The 20347-nt window shown below is 36.2% G+C and overlaps 1 protein-coding gene across 1 annotated transcript; it reads left to right on the forward strand.

The window, feature by feature from the left end:
- Positions 1-3850: 3850 nt before the first annotated feature.
- Positions 3851-6505, forward strand: LOC145009262 (R-linalool synthase QH1, chloroplastic-like). The gene is made up of 7 exons (XM_078967955.1): positions 3851-4107; positions 4189-4459; positions 4566-4941; positions 5065-5283; positions 5396-5534; positions 5648-5896; positions 6041-6505. The coding sequence occupies exons 1-7, from the start codon at positions 3892-3894 to the stop codon at positions 6338-6340; spliced, it is 1770 nt and encodes a 589-aa protein (XP_078824081.1). The 5' UTR covers positions 3851-3891; the 3' UTR covers positions 6341-6505.
- The last annotated feature ends 13842 nt before the right edge of the window (positions 6506-20347 follow it).

A 20347-nucleotide genomic window follows, 5' to 3' on the forward strand; every position in this document is an offset into this window, starting at 1 on the left:
ATGTGTTCGTGAGCTGCATCTTCGGCAGGAGGTCTGGTGTAGATGTAATATCCCTGAGAAACATTGGACCTATAGTTTGTCTTGCAGCAAGAATTGGCATCAACTTTTCAAGGTTTATCCTGGACGAGTTTGTGGTCAACATCAATGCCATCACACGGGATACCTTTTTGATGTATCCTAGATTTAGTCATCTCTTCATCAACAAACAATTTCCTGACATGGTAAAGGAGGGAGATACACTTGATATGAAGTCCTTGGGCCCTCACACTATTGGGCTCATTAAACAAAATCACAAAGGAAAAGTTACCTTTCAAGGACTATATCCACCGGTTAAATTCGGACGATTTGCTGAGCCGAATGAGGAGTCCGAGTGCCATGGATCCTCTGATAAGTTATCTTCAGAGCCTACTTCATCAGAAAGGGTTATTTCGGAAGGAGATGTGATCATTGTATCCGATCAGGAAGGGGAAGAGATAGTTGCTCCTAATCTGTCTGTAGCTAAGGAGCATGACCTGCGATCAGTTCAAATTGAAAGTGACTACAATAAAGGGTCTTCCATGAATGCAACTGAGACTGATCAGTATGGAGACCTTGACCTTACAGGTTTTGATAGAGATGAAATTCCAACCAATTTTGGAAGCAATGATGACTTTTTGTCGAATGTCAACCTTAACACGTTGCTTGATAATATTAGTGATGTTGCTCTCCCAGCAACGGAGATAAGGGATTCTGAACACGTTCTTGATTGAACACCCATTTCTACAAATCAGGTGGTTGATTCTTTTAGTTCCAATGGTGACAGTGTCAGGGATTCCTCCCCTTGACGGTGCCTCACCTACAATTGAACCACTTCAGGGTGATTATACAACAAACTAGAGCTTACAACCTCTATCTAAGAGAAGAAGACGTGATCATAGGTTTGGCCTCTGGATTCTAACTTGACTCATGGCATGCCAATTATGCCAACAACTAACCCTTCTATCGTATCAACAGAACCTTTCTGTGGAGGTCCTAGCTTCACATTTGAATCTGGTGGCTCCTCTGCTCCACCAGGATTCTTTACTCCTAGGGCAGATCTTGATGATGCCTCTGTGTGTTAGCTATGCATCTTGCCCAGGAACAAAATGTTGCAGCTTCCTATAAAGCTAAAGGAGTTGCTTTTAGACAAGGTTATTCAGGAGACGATGACTCTGTGGTTCATGAGCTTCAGAAGAGAGTGAATGTGCTTGACCAGAAGAATATAGAGCTCAACATTCAAGTCGAAGATCTTTTAAGCGAGAATGCAAATCTAAAAATTCAAGTTTCTGAACTTCAGGATGATTGGGCAACAAAGACAAAGGAAATCTCTAAGCTTCAAGCTCATTTTAATCTCCTGACCTCTAGTTATTTTGATTTAAAGAAGAAACTTAAAGAAGATCTTGGTGCCAAATATAAAACATCTGCAGATGAGTACAGGATCAATTTATATACTCAAGCTCATCCTGTTGCCGTGACAATCGTTTAAACTTCACGGGTGGTATATCGTTTTGAAGAAGAGCTCGCTCATGCTCCACATGTTGCAGCAAATATTCGTGATAGACTAGCTAAAGCCGCTAAAAAAGGATAACTCTTGTTTAAGAGGAGTTCTGACAAAAATGCACTAGGCAATCAACCAGCAATCACTGTTATGGATCATGAGGTTGTGCGCTTTAGAGATATGTATGGTGATCGGTCAGGGATCATTTATTGGGGATTTCATGATACCCTAAACATGTGGATAGTGTGGAGAAAGAGTGGTAACACGAAGTCCTACAAAGATTCTCATGATTTTAATTCGTGGACCAGGGTGGATCTTTCAGAGCAGTCCCAATCTCCTTTTGCAAATCCCTCAGATAATCGACAGGCAACTCAATTGAAACATTTTCTTGAAGATCAGGTGAAAAAGGGTTTTCCTTCGATGAAGACTGTTGAGTCTGTAATAAAGCATTATCCTGATGTCATAGATCCCAAAACTGGTCATCCACTTCAGGTGGTGATGTGGCCTGCAACCAATCAGGTCAAACAAATCCCTGTGCTTCAAAGTTACCCAGATGGATCCCTAAGCTCCATGCTTTATTGGGTATCCGACGAGACTACATTGTCTGCTTTTATCAAACTTAAAGATGGATGCATCCGTCTGTATGATCTAAGGGATTTTTCCAGTTCAGGAAATGGGACATTCATCATCTGAGCCATCATCAAATTAAAGTTGCTGAGGAGATTTTTGAGCAAGCCGTGAAGGACTACACGTCTATGGTTGTTGAGATCATCAATAAATGCATGTCGAATGGGGCAAGCAGATGCGATGGTGATTGACAAAGATTAACTCCTAGCTAGCACCAAACCAAGGGGAGATTGAAGGGTCTAATTAATTGTTTGGTCTAGGCTTTCATTGTAATAGGTTCTTTTGGGTATGTAAGTAATTTTGGTAGCTATGTTTATTGTTTACGGCCAGAGTATGAGTTTACGGCCGTAAGTTGTTTACGACCGTAAACCCAAGTCGGCCCAGGTCACTATATATAGAGGTATTGTAGGTCACTTAATGGTTGTTGATGCCATAGAGTTCGCGGTTGCTGTAAACGAGTTGTATCAGACGTTTTTCGTTGATAGAAGCGTGTGCAAGCTTGTTCAGATTTCTGTTTCTACTTCATTCTCATTATTATTGATTGTTTTGTTTGGTTGATCACTGGTAAGATCCGTTTCAGGACGTTATATATATATATATATATATATATATATATATATATATATATATATATATATATATATATAGAGAGAGAGAGAGAGAGAGAGAGAGGGGATTGCAAACTGCCAATCATAACAATAACTAACAAGTTATACTGGGTGAGGTTGGTGCTATGTTCTCCTTAAAAGGATAAATTTGGAGCTTGCAATGAAGTTGAAGTCGAAGCAACTTAGTGTTCTGTTTGACATAAAATTTCGAATGAAGCATCATTTTTAGCGGTATATGTTTGGTGTGTTGTAGTTGTGATTTGTTCTTATGCCGTGAGAGGAGCTCATCTGGTTATATAATTGGGTACTTTTGGTTGTCATAGTTAATCATATCCCAAATCAAAAGTCAACAAACTAATTTGGATTTAATGTTTGTGGATCTTGTATCTTGTTGTGATCTATTGTCATAATGTATAATCATCTCTTCTCGCATTATTAGTTCCGATATGCTCATAACCAAGTGATTGAGTTCACATATATATTTGGCCTTGTATCTGTTGAATTTAAGCCTATAAATGTTAAAGATAGAAACCTTCTAGAAGGAAAAGCAACATAAATCAGAGGAAGAGAGGATGAGCATCAGAAACCGGGGAAAGATGAGAGGGGGAACCGGGGAAGAACAATGGTGTGGGTTCACTTGTTTTACATTTATTTCAATAAAACAACGTGGTTTATTTATTTGTTAATGTAAAGTTGGCATCCACATAACTTTTACTACCGTTTAGTAAATAAATTTTAAATTACAATGTTCCCATAAATAAACATTATAATCACTATGATATGGTAAAAACCTCAATTAAAATCAAGATTTTAGGTTTAACCGTTTTGTAACCAGCTAATGAAACATATTTAGAAGCATCTCCTAATTTAATGGTAAAAATGTTATTAAAAATTTAATTTAGGGCCAAATAAAAATTGGGTGTAAAACATAATGGCTTTTTTTCAGTTAACCAAATAGTTGATAACTTGATATCATCATTCTCCAAGAAAACAACGAAACTCATATAGCTTTCGCTTTTGTGGACCATATGTAAAGTTATAAGAAAAATTGGCTTATAAATAGCTTGCAATGATCGCAAAAAGTGTGAATCAACACAATTGTGCTGTTGTGGTCTTTGGCTTTGAGATAAGTCTTTCTCAATGGCTTTAGTGTGTTTCTTTTCCATTTCAACTCCCCTATGTTACAAAACATCATATGCCAAAAGGAAAGCTTTAAATATTTACAACACATTATATTCATCACAATCAAATTCAGTGCCCCACACAATGGCTCAACCCCTTGTTAGACGATCAGCAAACTATGAGCCATCTTTATGGTCATTTGATCATATCCAGTCACTCTCTATCAAATATAAGGTACGTACTATATCTAACCATTTCCCTTTTAACATCCTTTCAATTTGGATATTTATTCAAAAATTTAAGCTGCATTCATAGGGAAATGATTACACGTCGAGAAGAGATAGTCTGATAGAAGCAGTGAAGGCCTTGATTTGTAATGTCCGAAATCCATTGAGCGTCCTTGAACTGATTGATGATTTACAGAGACTTGGAATAGCTTATCATTTTCCGGATGAAATATGTTCTCTACTGGAGATGATATATCACAATTACTATCAAGCTCAAGACAAGTGGAATTCAATGAGTCTCAATCATAAAGCCCTTGGTTTTAGATTATTGAGACAAAATGGTTACCATGTCCCTAAAGGTAATTTTACCACGTCCACTATCTGAAAAATCTGAAGATTCATAGACGAGGACTCACAAAGTAATACTTTCCCTTAATTTCTTTTTTATTTTTCTACGATAAATAGAGATATTTGACAACTTCAAGGACCAGCTGACTCAAAATCTTAAGCCCCACTTATACGAGGATATGATGTGTATGTTGAACTTGTACGAGGCTTCTTATCATTCATTTGAGAATGAAAGCATTATGGACGATGCTCGAGACTTCACATCCAGATATCTCAAAGAAAATTTAGAGAACATTCATGAAAATTTATCATCATTAGTAACTCATGCTTTAGAGCTTCCACTACATTGGAGAGTACCCAGGGTTGAGACAATATGGTACATCGAGGAGTATGAGAAAAGAAATGGCATGAATCCAACCCTGCTGGAGCTGGCAAAATTGGATTTTAATATGGTTCAAGCTATCCACCTTGAAGATCTAAAACACTCATCGAGGTAACTTTTCCTCCTCATACGTGTCAATTTTTTCACTGCGACTTGTTACATATATACCCTATAAAACACTTTATTTTAGGACGTGAACTTCTACAAAGTAATAATTATTTCTTAAATGAATAGGTGGTGGAGAAATATATGTTGGGATAAGAAGTTAAGTTTTGCTCGAGACAGATTGGTGGAGAATTTCTTGTGGACGGTTGGAGTCAATTATCTACCACACTTTACTGTTGAAAGGAAAACGCTATTGAAAGTTTTTGCCATACTAACAACTATTGACGATGTCTATGATGTGTATGGAACTTTGGATGAGCTTGACAAATTTACTGATGCTGTCATCAGGTACGTAATTGTGCATTATTACTCTTTCATCCATTGGAATTACAAGTTTATAATCTAGTATATAGTATTTGAACAAATTGCACATAGTCTAAAAGAAGTTTTTAATTCGTAGATGGGATATCAATTTGGTGGGTGAACTCCCAGATTATATGAAGATATGTTTTCTGGGATTTTACAACTCGATAAACCAGATGTCATATAATGCATTGACTCGAACTGGATTCCTCATCCTTCCTTACGTAAAGAAAACAGTAATTAATTAATCCGTCTTCTTGAACTAAACAAATATCGGATTTCCTTCATGGTTATTAGTATTGTGGTTTTCGATTCTTATTTTTTGTACTCTGGAATGGTAACATTGTAGTGGACAGATTTATGCAACTCATTCCTATTAGAAGCACAGTGGTACCATAGTGGATATATACCAACACTAGAAGAGTACTTGGAGAATGGTTATGTATCCATAGGCGCTTCAGTAATACTCATGCATCTTAGTTTTTTGACATCAATCAATGCCACAGAAGAAATCATGCAAGGCATGGGAGGAACTGAAAATATAGTTCGCTACTCATCCCTGATTGTACGGCTTGCTGATGACTTGGCGACATCCTCGGTAGCTATTGCTTTTTTAGTTAATCGAAATAGATACTTTCATTTTGGGATATTCATAGAACATTATTAGTATTTTATTTATATAAAATTTTAATTGGTATACATAAATAAATAAGCTTAAACAATTATTGTGTCTTTATTTAAGGATGAGATTGCAAGAGGAGATAATCCAAAATCAATTCAATGTTATATGCATGAGAATGGTGCTACAGAAGAAGAGGCTAGAAGGTATATCGAATTGTTACTCATCAAGACATGGAAGAAACTTAATAAAGCACGAGCAGGTGCAAAATCTCAATTTTCACAGGAATTCAATAATTGTGCTACAAACCTTGCTAGGATGGCACATTTTATGTACTCTAATGGAGACGGGCATGGTCGTCCAGATTTGAAAAAGTCCCATGTAATATCTCTCTTGTTCAATCCAATCCTAGGAATTGAGTAGTAAAGATTAGTGTGTCTTTTAATAGATGTAATCTTCATTTCTAAATTATGATTGCAAAGTATCACTATAGAAACGACAAAATTAGATCATTGTTCATTAGTCTCGGTCACCGTAATTCCGTAAACACTCCTTGTAATAGACCCAATGTAATGTATTCCATCATCTTCATGCAAATAATGTTTTCATACTCAGATTAGCATACGCAACACCCTTTTTGCCTCTGATGAATATCCATCGTTAACGAAACACTAATCACAATACATAAGTAAAGATTTAGTACGTTAACAATAAGATTTATATATTAACTGTTGTAATGAACAAATAATACTCTAAACAGATAGAGCATGTTAACAAGATTTCGTACATATAAAGAATGTCGAAAAGGAAGATCGTACGTAAACGGTATGCCATTTTTGAATCGATTCGTTAGCGTACCAATGCATCTCGTTAACTGTTTTTTAACATGTTTATGAACTCATAATATATGCTAATATTTGATTTCACTTTTAGAATGCATCGACCTGCACACCCATTTCATCAAGTCCAAAAATGTTGCAGGGACATTGGTGAGCCCAAACGACATAACCATGAACTTATAATGACCATAACAAGTCCTAAACATTGTCTTATCCACATCCTCCTCAATAACCCTCATCTGATGTGTCACACCCCTAAACCAGAACGGCAGAAACGTTCGAGGGTGAATGACGTCATGTATAGTATCGCAACAATTGAATAATAGTAATCAAAGTACAACAAATATTGTAACATCCAGATTCCCTGGTATATTATTTTATTCATTCATTTTGGAGTTGTGGAGGGACTTGGCGAGTTGGTGCTTAGACTCGCCGAGTAGGGTTGCAGATTCTCATTCGGGTTCATGACTGGACTCAACGAGTCCATGAGTGGACTCGGCGAGTCCACACTATTTAATGAAATCCTAATTTCTAGGGTTTGGACCTATTTAAAGGCCCTTAGGGTCGTCATTTACGGCTACCAAACCCTAGAGAGAAACCCTAAAAGAGCTAGAGCGATTATGAGAGGAAAGGAGTCATTTCTTGATCTTTGTGGTTGATTCTTGCAAGAAGAAGGTGTTTCCCGCTTAGAGGAGACCAAGGAGGTGGTGCATATGTGGATTTCGAGCTAAAGACACCATCTTTGAGGTAATATATCACCCCTTGATCTGTTATGTTGAATGAATCTATAGATGTAGAGTTTTCATGTCCTTTAATGGAAGAAATTGTGAGAACATGGCCCTTATTCAGTTTGAGATTTCGGATCTGGACCCATAGTGGTCTAAAGAACTTATCTCAGCTTGCTTTATGTTGAGCTATAGAGGTGTTGAGCTTAGGATGTTATTTTTGGGGCTAAATCACCAAGTGAAACCTTCTAGACGTCCCGTGAGTGTCAAGATTCGAGCTTTACATGTATATCAGGCTTGGGAAGGTCAGATCTCTGGACCAAAGGAACACATCTGACCTCAGGAGGTCAATTGAGTTAGTGCATGGCATGAAATCGCCGAGTCCAAGGGCAGACTCGGCGAGTAGTGTTAGGGTTTCCCATAAATCACTCAGTGAGTAGACCCGCTGAGTTGGGGGAGTAACTCAGTGAGTCAGAGAAGGATTAGAGGACTGGAATTTAAGGCGGAACTCGCCGAGTTGAACTTGAGACTCGGTGAGTTGAGTCGGGGTAGTCCCGCGATTCATGCCAGGTGTGATTCTTCGAGCAAAGGGAGGGACTCAACATGCCAAACAAGACTAGAGAGTTAGTGGACACATGTAGACTCGCTGAGTTGCCCAAGTGCACTCGACGAGTCGGGACAAAGTTTGACCGTTGACTTTGGTTGACTTTTAGGGTTTGGTCAACAATGAGGGCCTTTTAGCCAAAAAAAGGGGTAAAATTGTCTTTTACCCTTCTGAGGGTGCCAAGAGAGTGTTGAGTCTAGTCCTGAGAGTTATATTTATGAGAATATTACTTTATGTGATTAGGCGGAGGCTAGATCGTATTTCTACCGAGTCAGAGATTTACCGAGACGTCTGAGGTGAGTCTTCTCACTATACTTTAACTTGAGTAGAAATTAGAGTTATGTGACAGAGTTATTGTATGCTACTTATGTGTTGTGTTGCACTGCATCATTTCTATGTGATTTACGCCATATGTATATCAAAGTATATGAGAGATAGAACCGGAAGGTTCAGATAGCTAGGACCAGAGGGTCCATAGAGTTAGGGCCCAAGGGCCCACAGAGTTATAGTCTCGAGTGGCTAGTATGTGTTATGTATAGTATTTTGGGGAACTCACTAAGCTTTATGCTTACAGTGTTATGTGTTATGTGTTAAGGTACCAGTGATGATCGCGTGAAGGCGCCGACATGATTCGTACACACGAATGGGATTTATGTATTTTGATCTTAGGAAATATTTTGTGAAACAAAGATATGATACAATGAGATTTTGTTAATAAATGTGTTTGGAAAATGTGTTTTAAAATGAGAAAATTTGTTTTAAATTTTACGGTGTTACAAATATCATATTGATAATGCATAGTTTTTACATTAGTGTTCAAATCATTTTATACTTAACACAAAAAATGTATAGCAAAAACTAAAAGACGTGGCTCTATATTACTCCGTCTTCTCCAAAACCTGTGTGGATACCTGTCTATTGATTCTCTAAGAATACAAGTGTTTTTGAAAGAGTGTCAACAATATAAGAATACAAGTTGGTGAGTTCAAAACACATACATATCACATAGCAACATACAAAACATACATAAAACAAACATATCACATAATAAACATACAACACATACATCTCATAGCACATAACACCTTCCGGTCACACATAGGTACCCTTCCAGGTACAGTATAATGAGAAGACTCCCCTCGAATGAAGTTGGATAAACTCTCGTGCTCAACATCCCGACCTAGCATCCTCCTATTATTCAAATAAGATCCCCGATCAATACTCTCTCATAGTCTCATCCCTAAGGATTGGGTAGAAGACCATTCTACGCTTCCCCGAATTCTCTTGACTCAGTCTTGACCAAAACCCTAAGTTCAACGCAAGTCAACAGTCAAACTTTGACCAGACTCATCGAGTGCACATGGGCGACTCAACGAGTCAATGCGGGTCCTCTAAATCCTTCTAGCCTATCAGGGCAGGTCGAGTCATCCTTCCACTCGACGGGTTCCTCCTGTCACGAATCACGGGGCAACCCCGACTCGACTCGTCAAGTCCACTTATGAACTCGACGAGTTGCTTCCATGTTCACACTCAAATCACCTTCTGAGGTCAGATCTGCATCTCTAACCTATAGACCTGACCTTCCCAAGCATGATAATCACATAAAGGTTTGAACTTTATGCCCATGCATCACACTATAACCTCTATATGCCAAAATAACCCTTAATATGATAACCTAAGCCAAAAACTCATATAGAACTACATAACGCTAGAGAATAGGGACTCTTTAGACCTGTCAAGGTCCATATCTGATGATATTAACACAAGGGTCTTGGATTAGGTGTCTAAGCCCATAACTATTATTGGTATGTATTCGACCCGAGAGTAGCATGGTCAATTTGGGTTGCATATCATTAGGACAATTTGTTAGGATGGACTTTTGAGAGAAGGCTAATTATGGTTTATTAATATATTATAAATTATAATATATTAATATGAAATCATATGTTTTAATTAGTGTTGATCAAGAATTAATTTGGAATTAATTTAGTGGTCAAAATAGACTAATTAAATCTATCGGCACTAATTATGGTAATTAGTTATATTTATATGTGTTGGGCTTATGATCCGTGTTGGACCAAGTTTATGTATGGATACATGAAGAGTTGGCCCACATGGACCATGAATTGTGACACCCATGGGTATGGATTTGGTTTATACCCATGACTCTTGGAATCCAACATATGAATGTGCTACTTCATGACCAAAAAGTGTACACTTCTTTTCTTAGTGAAATATGGAGGTTTTTGGTGCATGTAATTCTCTTTCAAGTCCTACCTTTGTCCATAATGTGTTGTGATTTCAGTTGAGGCTTCCATACTATTGGGGCTAATCTCTTTAAGGCCAAATACACCAAGACTTCAAGCTCCATCAAAAGGTATGTCATGCTAACTAGTATATTATGTTTTTTATGTTAAATGCATGCTAGTTGTAAGATTAATACCTTGGAAACCATTTGCATGTATAATTAGTGAAAACATAGATCCAAGGTATTTAGGGTTGTATCTGCACCATAGGATGTTGTATTATACCAAAATCAAACAGTGGTATCAGTGCCATTGGTTGTTTTCAATTATACTTGATGCAAGTTGCTGAAAAAAACTGAAATAAATCGAGTTTGTTGTTGTCTGGACAGCAAACTCGACGAGTTTAGTGATGGACTCGACGAGTCCATGAACAAAATTCATCCAACTCATCGAGTTGGTTCATGCACTCGACGAGTTTGACCCCCTGACAGCATATCTTTGAGTTTTTTTTGGCCTGTTTTGGATTAGAATCGTTATCACAAAGTGTTTTTGTTCATAAAATTTGTTTTTTGATACTATCGTAATTTTTATTTACATCCAAATAAATGATAATAATCAAAGTTTCAAGTTTTATACATGTCTATGTGATGCTTGAAAAATGTTGATTATGAATGTTCATGTTTATGAGTTTGTTTACATTAACAGAAAAAAAATTCTGAGATAGTTGTTTTCAATCCAAATTAATCTAGAAGTTGGTAATAATATGTGTTTTTGTAACTTGTCCTCAAGTTACTTGAAAAGTCACATTTGTGAATTTTATAACTCATAAAATTTCCATAAGTTATGAAAAAATGAAGAGTCACATTTTTAAATGCTTTTAAAGTCTTCCGTAACTTGTCTACAAGTTATGGAACTTGAAGTGTTTTTCCATTAAACCACTTTAAAACTCATAAGTTATGAAACCATAATTTTTTGAATTGTTCAAAACTTGTCCTCAAGTTTTGGAATTTGTAAAGTCACCCCCATATACACTTTAATTCCAAACGCTAGAATTTTAAAAGTTAAAGTTCAAACTTTGTGGACTTCAATAAATTAATTAAAATGTTTAATTAAAAGAGTTAATATTTCCATAAAGACATGGTTTAAGTTAAATTTAAATTAAGACTATAGTTTAATTAATAAATTAAATTAAGACATGGTTTAAGTTTAATTAAATTAAGAGTATGGTTTAAGTTCAAACTTTAAGTTTAATAAAATTAAGAGTATAGTTTAATTAATAATTTCACCAACTTTATGGAATTTGTTAAGTCACCCCCATATACACCTAAGATGGCCTGATACAACGTTCTTCAAGCGTCAGAATTGGTACGACATTTGTCACCCAAGGCTTGTCGCCTTAACTGTAGCTAACAGTTTAGATGCGGGATTGTTAGTCCCGTATAGATTTATACAAAAGTGTCACGCTCTCCTTCCAAGAGACTCTGGTTATAGATTCAGAACTTTCGTTGGTACTTAGATAAGAGATTAAAGTGTGTCTCACAAAGCTATATTGACGGTTACGTGTAGAATAATGATAATCCATTTTTGTAATGAATAAACTATATATATGTCTCCTTTCTTAGTGTAATCATTGTGTAAATAATTATATTTTTATATAATTACTTTTGTATTGTATCCCTTACTAGTAAAATCATATGTATGATCCATAAAATATACCTTTTATAGTTTAAAGTGTATGTTCTGTTGAGATTAAAACATTTGTATTTGTAACAACTTTGTATCTTTATAATCGTAAATCTGAGATAAAGATATTTCATGAAATTTAACATTTTGTACACACGGTAATAAAATAAATTGCGAAACTATTCTTTTTATTTAACGTATTAAAATAATTTTTATACTCATATATATATATATATATATATATATATATATATATATATATATATATAAGGCATATATAATTATGCGTGAAAAGACAGTCGAATAAATTATTCTACCCAAAGGCCACAAGCAAACAAAGAACAAGAGTTAAGGCGAAATCACAAATTCTAAGTCTGCAGAATCTTATATATATATATATATATATATATATATATATATATATATATATATAGGTAAAAACGACATTTGAAAGAATTTTGAAAGAATTTAGATATTTACACTAGATTCCTTGTGTTTTACTTGTATTCCCCCTATTACATGGGAAATAGTGAAAACGTAGGGGTATGAACTCACCTCAAGTGTGGATTCTTGATTGGGTACGATGTGGTAGTGACGTTCTTTGTGTTACAACACGTGAATTACTAGAAATCCTAATAGCGTTTCACACAAAAGATGCGTGTAAAATTAGTCGAAATAATGGTATAAGTATTATAGAACATTAGTTTATGTAGGAATTAGTTACAATAATTTCTTGGAAATATTTGAAGACTTGAAGGTGATATGAATGTTCTTTAGGAAATTATGGAGATTTGAAGACAAGCTAGGTAAGTGCTTGAAGATTTGAAGGTTTGCGTATAACTCTTGAGAGAAAAGTGGGGAGTTTTCATAGTGAAAATGTAAGAATAAGGTGATGATTTTAGTTGATATATATATATATATATATATATATATATATATATATATATATATATATATATATATTAGGGATAAAATGATTTGACATGTGCATAGGGACGTGTATTTTATCTAATGGAAATCTGTGCCACCAATAAAAAGGGAGATTTCGGTCTATCCATTCAACCGAGAACCATGATTTTGGTCCTAAAAGCAACCAAAACCATGTTTATTTCGCTCTAAAATCCCCACCAATAAGTGTTTTCAGTCCGAAGATTGGGGTCTCAAAAGTTGATTTCGGTGGAGGTGTTTTCGGTCATATAGGAGTTCATGATTCTCAAATAAAATCACTAAAATGTAATTTTAGTCCACACTTGGGATTTGATTCCCAAAACCGAAATCATCCAAGCCAAATGAATTTTAATTATTAAATATCAAACAATTTAATTATTTGACTTATAATTTGACTTTTTTGACTTTTATTGACTGCTTTGACTTTTATTGACACAAAATAGCCGGTTGTTGCATATCCCCCCGTTAGAGGGAATTTCATCCTGAAATTATTTCTAAAGTGGTACTCATGAACTAGGGAAAAGATGTGAGTACGTTTGTTTCATCCGATTAGTCCATTCCCAAGTGAATTCAGGTGCCTGCAAGGCATTCTAGTGAACCTTCACTATTGATATACAAATTTGTTTCGTTCTCTTAATTTCCATGTCCATGATCTCCACTAGTTCTTCTATGTAGTGTAGACTATCGTTTATCTCGATTTCATCGAGTCGATTTACAACAGTTTCATCAGATAGACACTTCTTTAGATTGGATACGTGAAATGTGCGATATATGTTATTGAGTTAATGGGGTAGTTTGAGTTTGTAAGGCACCGGGATGATTCTAGCCAGAATCTCGAATGGTCCGATGTACCATGGATTCAGTTTTCCATGTGTTGTCGAAATGTATCATTCCCTTCCATGGTGAGACCTTAACAGGACACAGTCGCCAACCTGGAACTCCAAGGGTTTTCATTGTTTGTTCGCATAACTCTTTTGTCAGTCTCTAGATGCTTTTAGTCATTCCCAAATTTGGAAGATCTTTTTGTTTGTTTATCGAATGATCTCATGACCGATGACAGTGTTGTCAGGTACTTGTTTCTTTGCTAGTTGCGTATCACCAACTTCAGCCCAGCAAAGAGGGGATCTGCGCTTACAACCAGAGGTCTTTAAACGGAGCAACTTTGATGTTACTGTGATAGCTATTATTGTACGAGAATTCGACGAGTGGAAAATGGGTATCCCAAGCTTTACCAAAATCTATCAAACAAGCTCTCAACATGTCTTCCAGCGTCTAAATGGTTCTCTCGCTTAGCTTATAAGTCTGGGGATGGTACGTTGTACTCATGTCTAGTTTGGTTTCTAAGGACTTTTGCAGTGATTGCCAAAACCGCGAGGTAAATCTACTATCTCTGTCATAGATAATGGATATTGGGACACCATGCAATCGTACTATCTCTTTAATGTACATCCTGGTTAAATTCTCCATCGTGTCAGTTTCTTTTTATTATCAGGAAGTGAGCATATTTGTTTAATACGCCGACGATTACCCGAAATGGTGTCATGATCATCCGTGGTCTTGGGAAACTTGGTTATGAAATCCATAGTTATCTGCTCCCACTTCCATTAGGGTGTTTTTGGTTGTTGTAGTAGACCCGAAGGCTTCAGATATTCTACCTTGACTTTGGTGCAAGTCATGCACTTGCCCATAGACGTAGCAATTTCAGCTTTCATGTTTGGCCACCAAATTTTCTTGAGGTCCAGGTACATCCTGTCTGAACCAGGATTAACAGAGTATCGAGTCTTGTGTGCTTCATTCATGACAATGTCCCTATAACCACCGAACTTCGGTGTCCAAATCCAATTCATGATATAACGCACTCCATCACCCTTAACTTCTAGGTTTTTATCCATTCCTCCTAAGGCTTCTCCTGCCACATTCTCGGGTTTCAATGATTCTAGCTGAGCTTCTTTGATATGCGTGGACAGGTGTGAATGCATAGTCATAGTTAAAGACTTTACTCGGCAGCCAGAGTACTCTTTTCGACTAAGGGCATCTGCTACTACATTGGCTTTGCCAGGTTGATAGTGAATCTATCATTCGTAATAATTAAGTAGTTGTACCCATCGTCGTTGCCTCATGTTCAGTTCTTTTGACTGAATATGTGTTGAAGGCTTTTGTGGTCCATCAAGATTGTGCACCTCATACCATAAAGGTAATGCCTCCAGATCTTCAGAGCATAAACTATTGCTCCCAGCTCGAGGTCATGTGTGGTATAGTTAACATCGTAGTTATTAAGCTGTCTCGAGGCATAAGATATGACCTTTCCTCGCCGGATAAGAACGGAGCCTAGCCCTAGCCTACACGCATCACAGGAAACTACAAAATCTTCCATCCCTTCTGGGAGGGACAAGATTGGGGCCCTTCATACGGCTCACTTTAGTTTTTGGAAAGCATTTTCTTGTTTCTCCTTCTAGTTGAAGGTTACACCCTTATGAGTCAAGGTGGTGAGTGGTTTTGCGATCTTTGAGAAGTTATAAATGAACCTTCTGTAGTAGCCAATAAGGCCTAAGAATTGACGAATTTTAGTCGGGGTCCTAGGGGTTGCCCAGTTTTCGATAGCTTTGATTTTAGAACGATCTACATGAATTCCTTCCTCGTTGACCACGTGACCTCGGAAATCCACCTTTCGAATCAAAAATTCGCATTTCTAAAACTTCGCATACAACTTCTCCGCCCTTAATGTTTCCAAGACTTGTTGTAAGTGTTGGTTGTGTTCTCCGTTACTTCGGGAGTAGAATAATATGTTGTCGATGAAAACTATTACAAATTTGTCTAAGTAAGGTTGACACACAAGATTTACTAGGTCCATGAACACTGCAGGTGCATTTGTTAAACCAAAGGGCATAACTACGGATTCATAGTGATCGTAGCGAGTTCTGAATACGGTCTTAGGAATATCTTCCTCCTAGACTCATAGTTGATGGTATCCTGATCTTAGGTCGATCTTTGAGAAGAAACTTGCTCCTTGAAGATGATCGAAGAGATCGTCGATTCGAGGTAAAGGGTATCGGTTTTGATAGTGAGTTTATTTAATTCCTGGTAGTCTATGAACATGCGGAATGATCCATCCTTCTTCTTCACGAACAAGACCGGTGCTTCCCAAGGCGAGAAGCATGGTGTTATGAATCCTTTGCTTAGCAATTTGTTTAGTTGACTGGATTGTTCATGCATTTATATTGGTGCTAAATGATACAGGGATTTGGCTACAGTGGGAGCTCTGGGAATCAAGTCGATTCTGAACTCGACTTGGCATTCTGGGGGATCTCCTGGGAGATCTTTAGGGAATATGTCAGGGAAATTACAAATTTCGGGGATATCCTTGATATCTTTCACTTCTTGTTTCTTATCTACCACATGACCTAAGAAGGCACAATATTCTTTTCAAAGATACTTATGGGCATTGACACAATAAATGATTTAAAGGTTCGTGTTGGGTTTGTCACCATAAATGACGAGGGTTTCGCTATTTGGAAGATTAAGACGAATGGCTTTTTTATAACATAGGATATCAGCACGGTGAGGACTTTACCAATCCATGATGATGATAACGTCGAATTTTTGTATAAAGACTGACATAAGGTCGATTTGAAAGCATAGTTGTTTAGAGTGAGGGTACATCCTATGTATATGTTATTAGTGCTCTTTATCTTTCCGTTTGCCAGTTCTATGGTGAATGTGTCTTTTAGTGATTGGGGATTTTGTTTAAGTGGTGTTTAAATTTATGGCTCACAAAACTTTTCTCCGCACCACTATCAAAAAGAATGCATGTGTATGAATTGTTGAGGAGAAATGTACCGGTAACCACAGTACGATTTGTGATTTCTTCTTCATGACCTACTGCAAATACTCTTCCTACACGACTAGCATTCTTTACCTTTGGAAGGTCTCTCTTGAAAATTCCTATTTCACCACACCCATAAGAAGCTTGCCTTACTCCAACGCTGGGCACTTGGGTGATTGGTTATGCTGGTGCCGTATAGAAACGGGCGGTGCACCCTTTTCTGTTGTAGTTTTTGTAGTGTACTTTTCGAAAAAAATCCTATGTGATAGAAGTTGCACTTGTTACACTTTGGAAGGGTTCCATCATATGAATTAGGGGGGGGGGGGTTTGAGTAGCAGGAACAACAACAGGAATAGTAGTAGGAACAGTAGCAGCGTGAACTGCCACAGTTTGTTGCTTCTTTGCAGCCTCTTGTGAAGACCGACCCATCCTTTTATTCCAAAACTTCTTCTTGTTGCCACCTTCTTTGGGTTGCTCAGGAATGGCTGTCATGAAGCCTTTGAGAACTCCATGATCCATGAGTGTTTGTGCCACACGTTTGGCGCTGTCAAAAGTAAGTCGATTTCTAGCTATCACGTTTCCTTGGATCTGGGGAGATAGCTTCCAGATGTACCGCCTGTTTGGTGGTGGAGTTGGTGGTGTGTTGTTGAAACGCCTGTTTGATTTATGTGGTAGCACCTTTCTCTATAAGGTTTAAAGAGGAAGTCATGATAAGTCCTCTATAGTGGTCATGAGTTAGGTGATAACTGAACAAGATATATATTAGTTCTAAACGCATCAAACCTTGACTTTTATAGCGTTCTATTAAGCAATTTACAATAGAAGTCTACTAATATAAGTAAAAAATCGCAATTTCAATTTATCTAATTTAGTGCAACATTTCTAATGAATTCGTATTGTGTGACCCATATCGGGTCCTCATATAATCACATAGTATACATATTATATATAACTAAGATCAGATAGACCTTCGAATAAGTGATCCTACTCTAAGTCCACAACCAAACAACGAATAGGAAGTAAAGCGGAATCACGAATTCTAAGTCTATAAAATCTTAATTATATATGACCCTAATGTATACACTTAGCAATTATAGATCTACTAGCAATGGTCCTTTGTTTCCACATGGTTGATTATGGTAATAAGGCCCTTCTCGACTATTAGTTTATACAACTATCGAGGCCTAAGTATTGTTTTTCTAGTGCTCGAGTGTCATAAAATACTCCTGTAGTATTTTAACTTTATGTTTGGTTCTAGAGTTCATTTCGAATATAAAGTTCGTAAGTTTTAGACTTGTTGCAACACCACGATCATTACTAGACACATGTTGGTCGTATCTTCAATAAATATTGTTGATTAGGCTATATTTATTCCAAATATGATTACATAACTATCCAGGCTTAAACGCAACGTCCAACTTATCTAAATACTTTTAGGTAGTTCTTATTGAGATATTATTTTCGGTATGTATGCATGTTCGTATACTTCTAATAAAATATTTAAATTTTAAAGTATGCTTTGAGTAAGAGTGTTTCAGCCGATTGTATTTATAGTTGTGTATCTTGTATGGTTTGATATACTTAGTTCACTATAAATAATGCTCTGATACCAATCTATCGCACCCCCAAACCAGAATGTCAGAAACGTTCGGGGCGGATGACGCCATGTACACTATCACAACAATTGAATAATAGTAATCAAAGTACAACAAACATTATATTGATAATGTATAGTTTTTACATCTGTGTTCAAATCATTGTATACTTGACACCATGTACACTATCATAAAAGATGACGTTCGGGGCGGATGACGCCATGTACACTATCATAAAAGATGTGGCTCTATTATACTCCGTCTTCTTTATAACCTATGTGGATACCTATCTATTGATTCCCTGAGAATACAAGTGGTTTTGAAAACAGTGTTAACTATTAAATCGGTGAGCTCATAAGCATTTATGTATTAGAAGTCTGAATTTTGTTCCGTAAAAATGTAAATGTGTTCTTCCAGAAAGTCCTATTTTTCTATTTTAAATGAACTGAAGTCTTAATACCTTTAGACCAAAATGTATAAGTGTTTTTGTACTCTGAAGTAGTGTATTGTAGTTTTATTATTAAAATAAAACCATATGAAGATGATTGTTCCCTGAAATGTAGGTTTCGTTGTACTGGAAAATAGTAATTTGTAATTGTACTTGTATAAAACCCTTTTTGAATGTATGTACCTGGAACGTCCAGTTATAGTGTAAAGTATTGTATTGTAGTTTTATTATTAAATAAAACTATTTGAAGTTATGTATGTATTCGTACACTAATCGCATTGTTCAATACCAAATCGTGAGTTATTATAAGCATGCTTGATGACCTAAGATGGCCTGATACGACATTCTTTAGGCTTCAGAATTGGTATGACAATTGTCACCCTAGGCATACTGGCTTAACTGTAGCTAACAGTTTAGGTGCGGGATTGTTAGTCTCATATAGATTTACACACAAGTATCATGCTCTACCTCCATGGTTATAGATTCAGGACTCTCGTTGGTACTTAGATAAGTGCTTCAAGTGTGTCCCACAAAGCTATATTGACGGTTAAGTGTAGAATAATGATAATCCACTTTTGTAATGAATAAACTATATGTATGTCTCCTTTCTTAGTGTAATCGTAGTGTAAATAATTATATTTATACATAGTTATTTTTGTAATGTATCCCTTACTAGTAAAATGATATGTATCTTCCATAAACTATACCTATTATAGTTTAAAGTGTATGTTCTATTGAGATGGAAACCTTTGTATTTGTAACAACTATGTATGTTTATACTCGTAAACCTGAGATAAAGATATTTCATGAAATTTAACATTTTGTACAAATGGTAATAAAATAAGTTGTGAAAATATTCTTTTTGATTAACGTGCTGAAATAATTTTTACACTTATATATATAATGCATATGTAAATAAGATTGAAAAGATACTCGAATAAATGATTGTACCCTAAGCGCACAACCAAACAAGGAATATGACTTAAGGAGAAATCACCAATTCTAAGTCTGTAGAATCTTAATTATATATATATATATATATATATATATATATATATATATATATATATATATATATATATATATATATATATTGTAAAAACAACAATTGAAACAATTTTTAAGTAGTTTAGATAATAACACAAGATTCCTTGTGTTTTATGTGACAATAGTCAATTTTGGGTCAAGTCAAAGTCAAATAAAGTCAACGAGTCAAACCGGACGACTCATTTAACCCTTGTATATTAGGGTTTACGTTATGTAATTATTGTACAACCCGCTATTTTAACGAGATAATATCATTTGGAAAATTCATGTGTTTAATTTTCCTTAGCCTTGATAGTACTAAACAATGAACCAAAGAGATAATCACTATTGCACACTCATCGGGAGTGTGTATCACACTAACGGGGTTTACGGACATTGCATTACGAAGTCGTATGCTATAAAAGGTAATAAATGGAACCTCCCTAAATCTCTTTCACTCTATCTCTCTATATTCGGAATCTCTCCCAAATCT

This window comes from Lactuca saligna, chromosome 8 (assembly GCF_052625555.1).
Source record: "Lactuca saligna cultivar CGN05327 chromosome 8, ASM5262555v1, whole genome shotgun sequence".
In the NCBI taxonomy this organism is placed as follows: Eukaryota; Viridiplantae; Streptophyta; class Magnoliopsida; order Asterales; family Asteraceae; genus Lactuca; species Lactuca saligna.

Bases quoted from the DNA above. Each gene is read 5' to 3' on its own strand.
- LOC145009262 (XM_078967955.1), top strand. From the start codon at position 3,892: ATGGCTTTAGTGTGTTTCTTTTCCATTTCAACTCCCCTATGTTACAAA. The intron at 5,284-5,395 runs GTACGTAATTGT...TTTAATTCGTAG, and splicing joins TTTACTGATGCTGTCATCAG to ATGGGATATCAATTTGGTGG. The intron at 5,897-6,040 runs GTAGCTATTGCT...TCTTTATTTAAG, and splicing joins ATGACTTGGCGACATCCTCG to GATGAGATTGCAAGAGGAGA.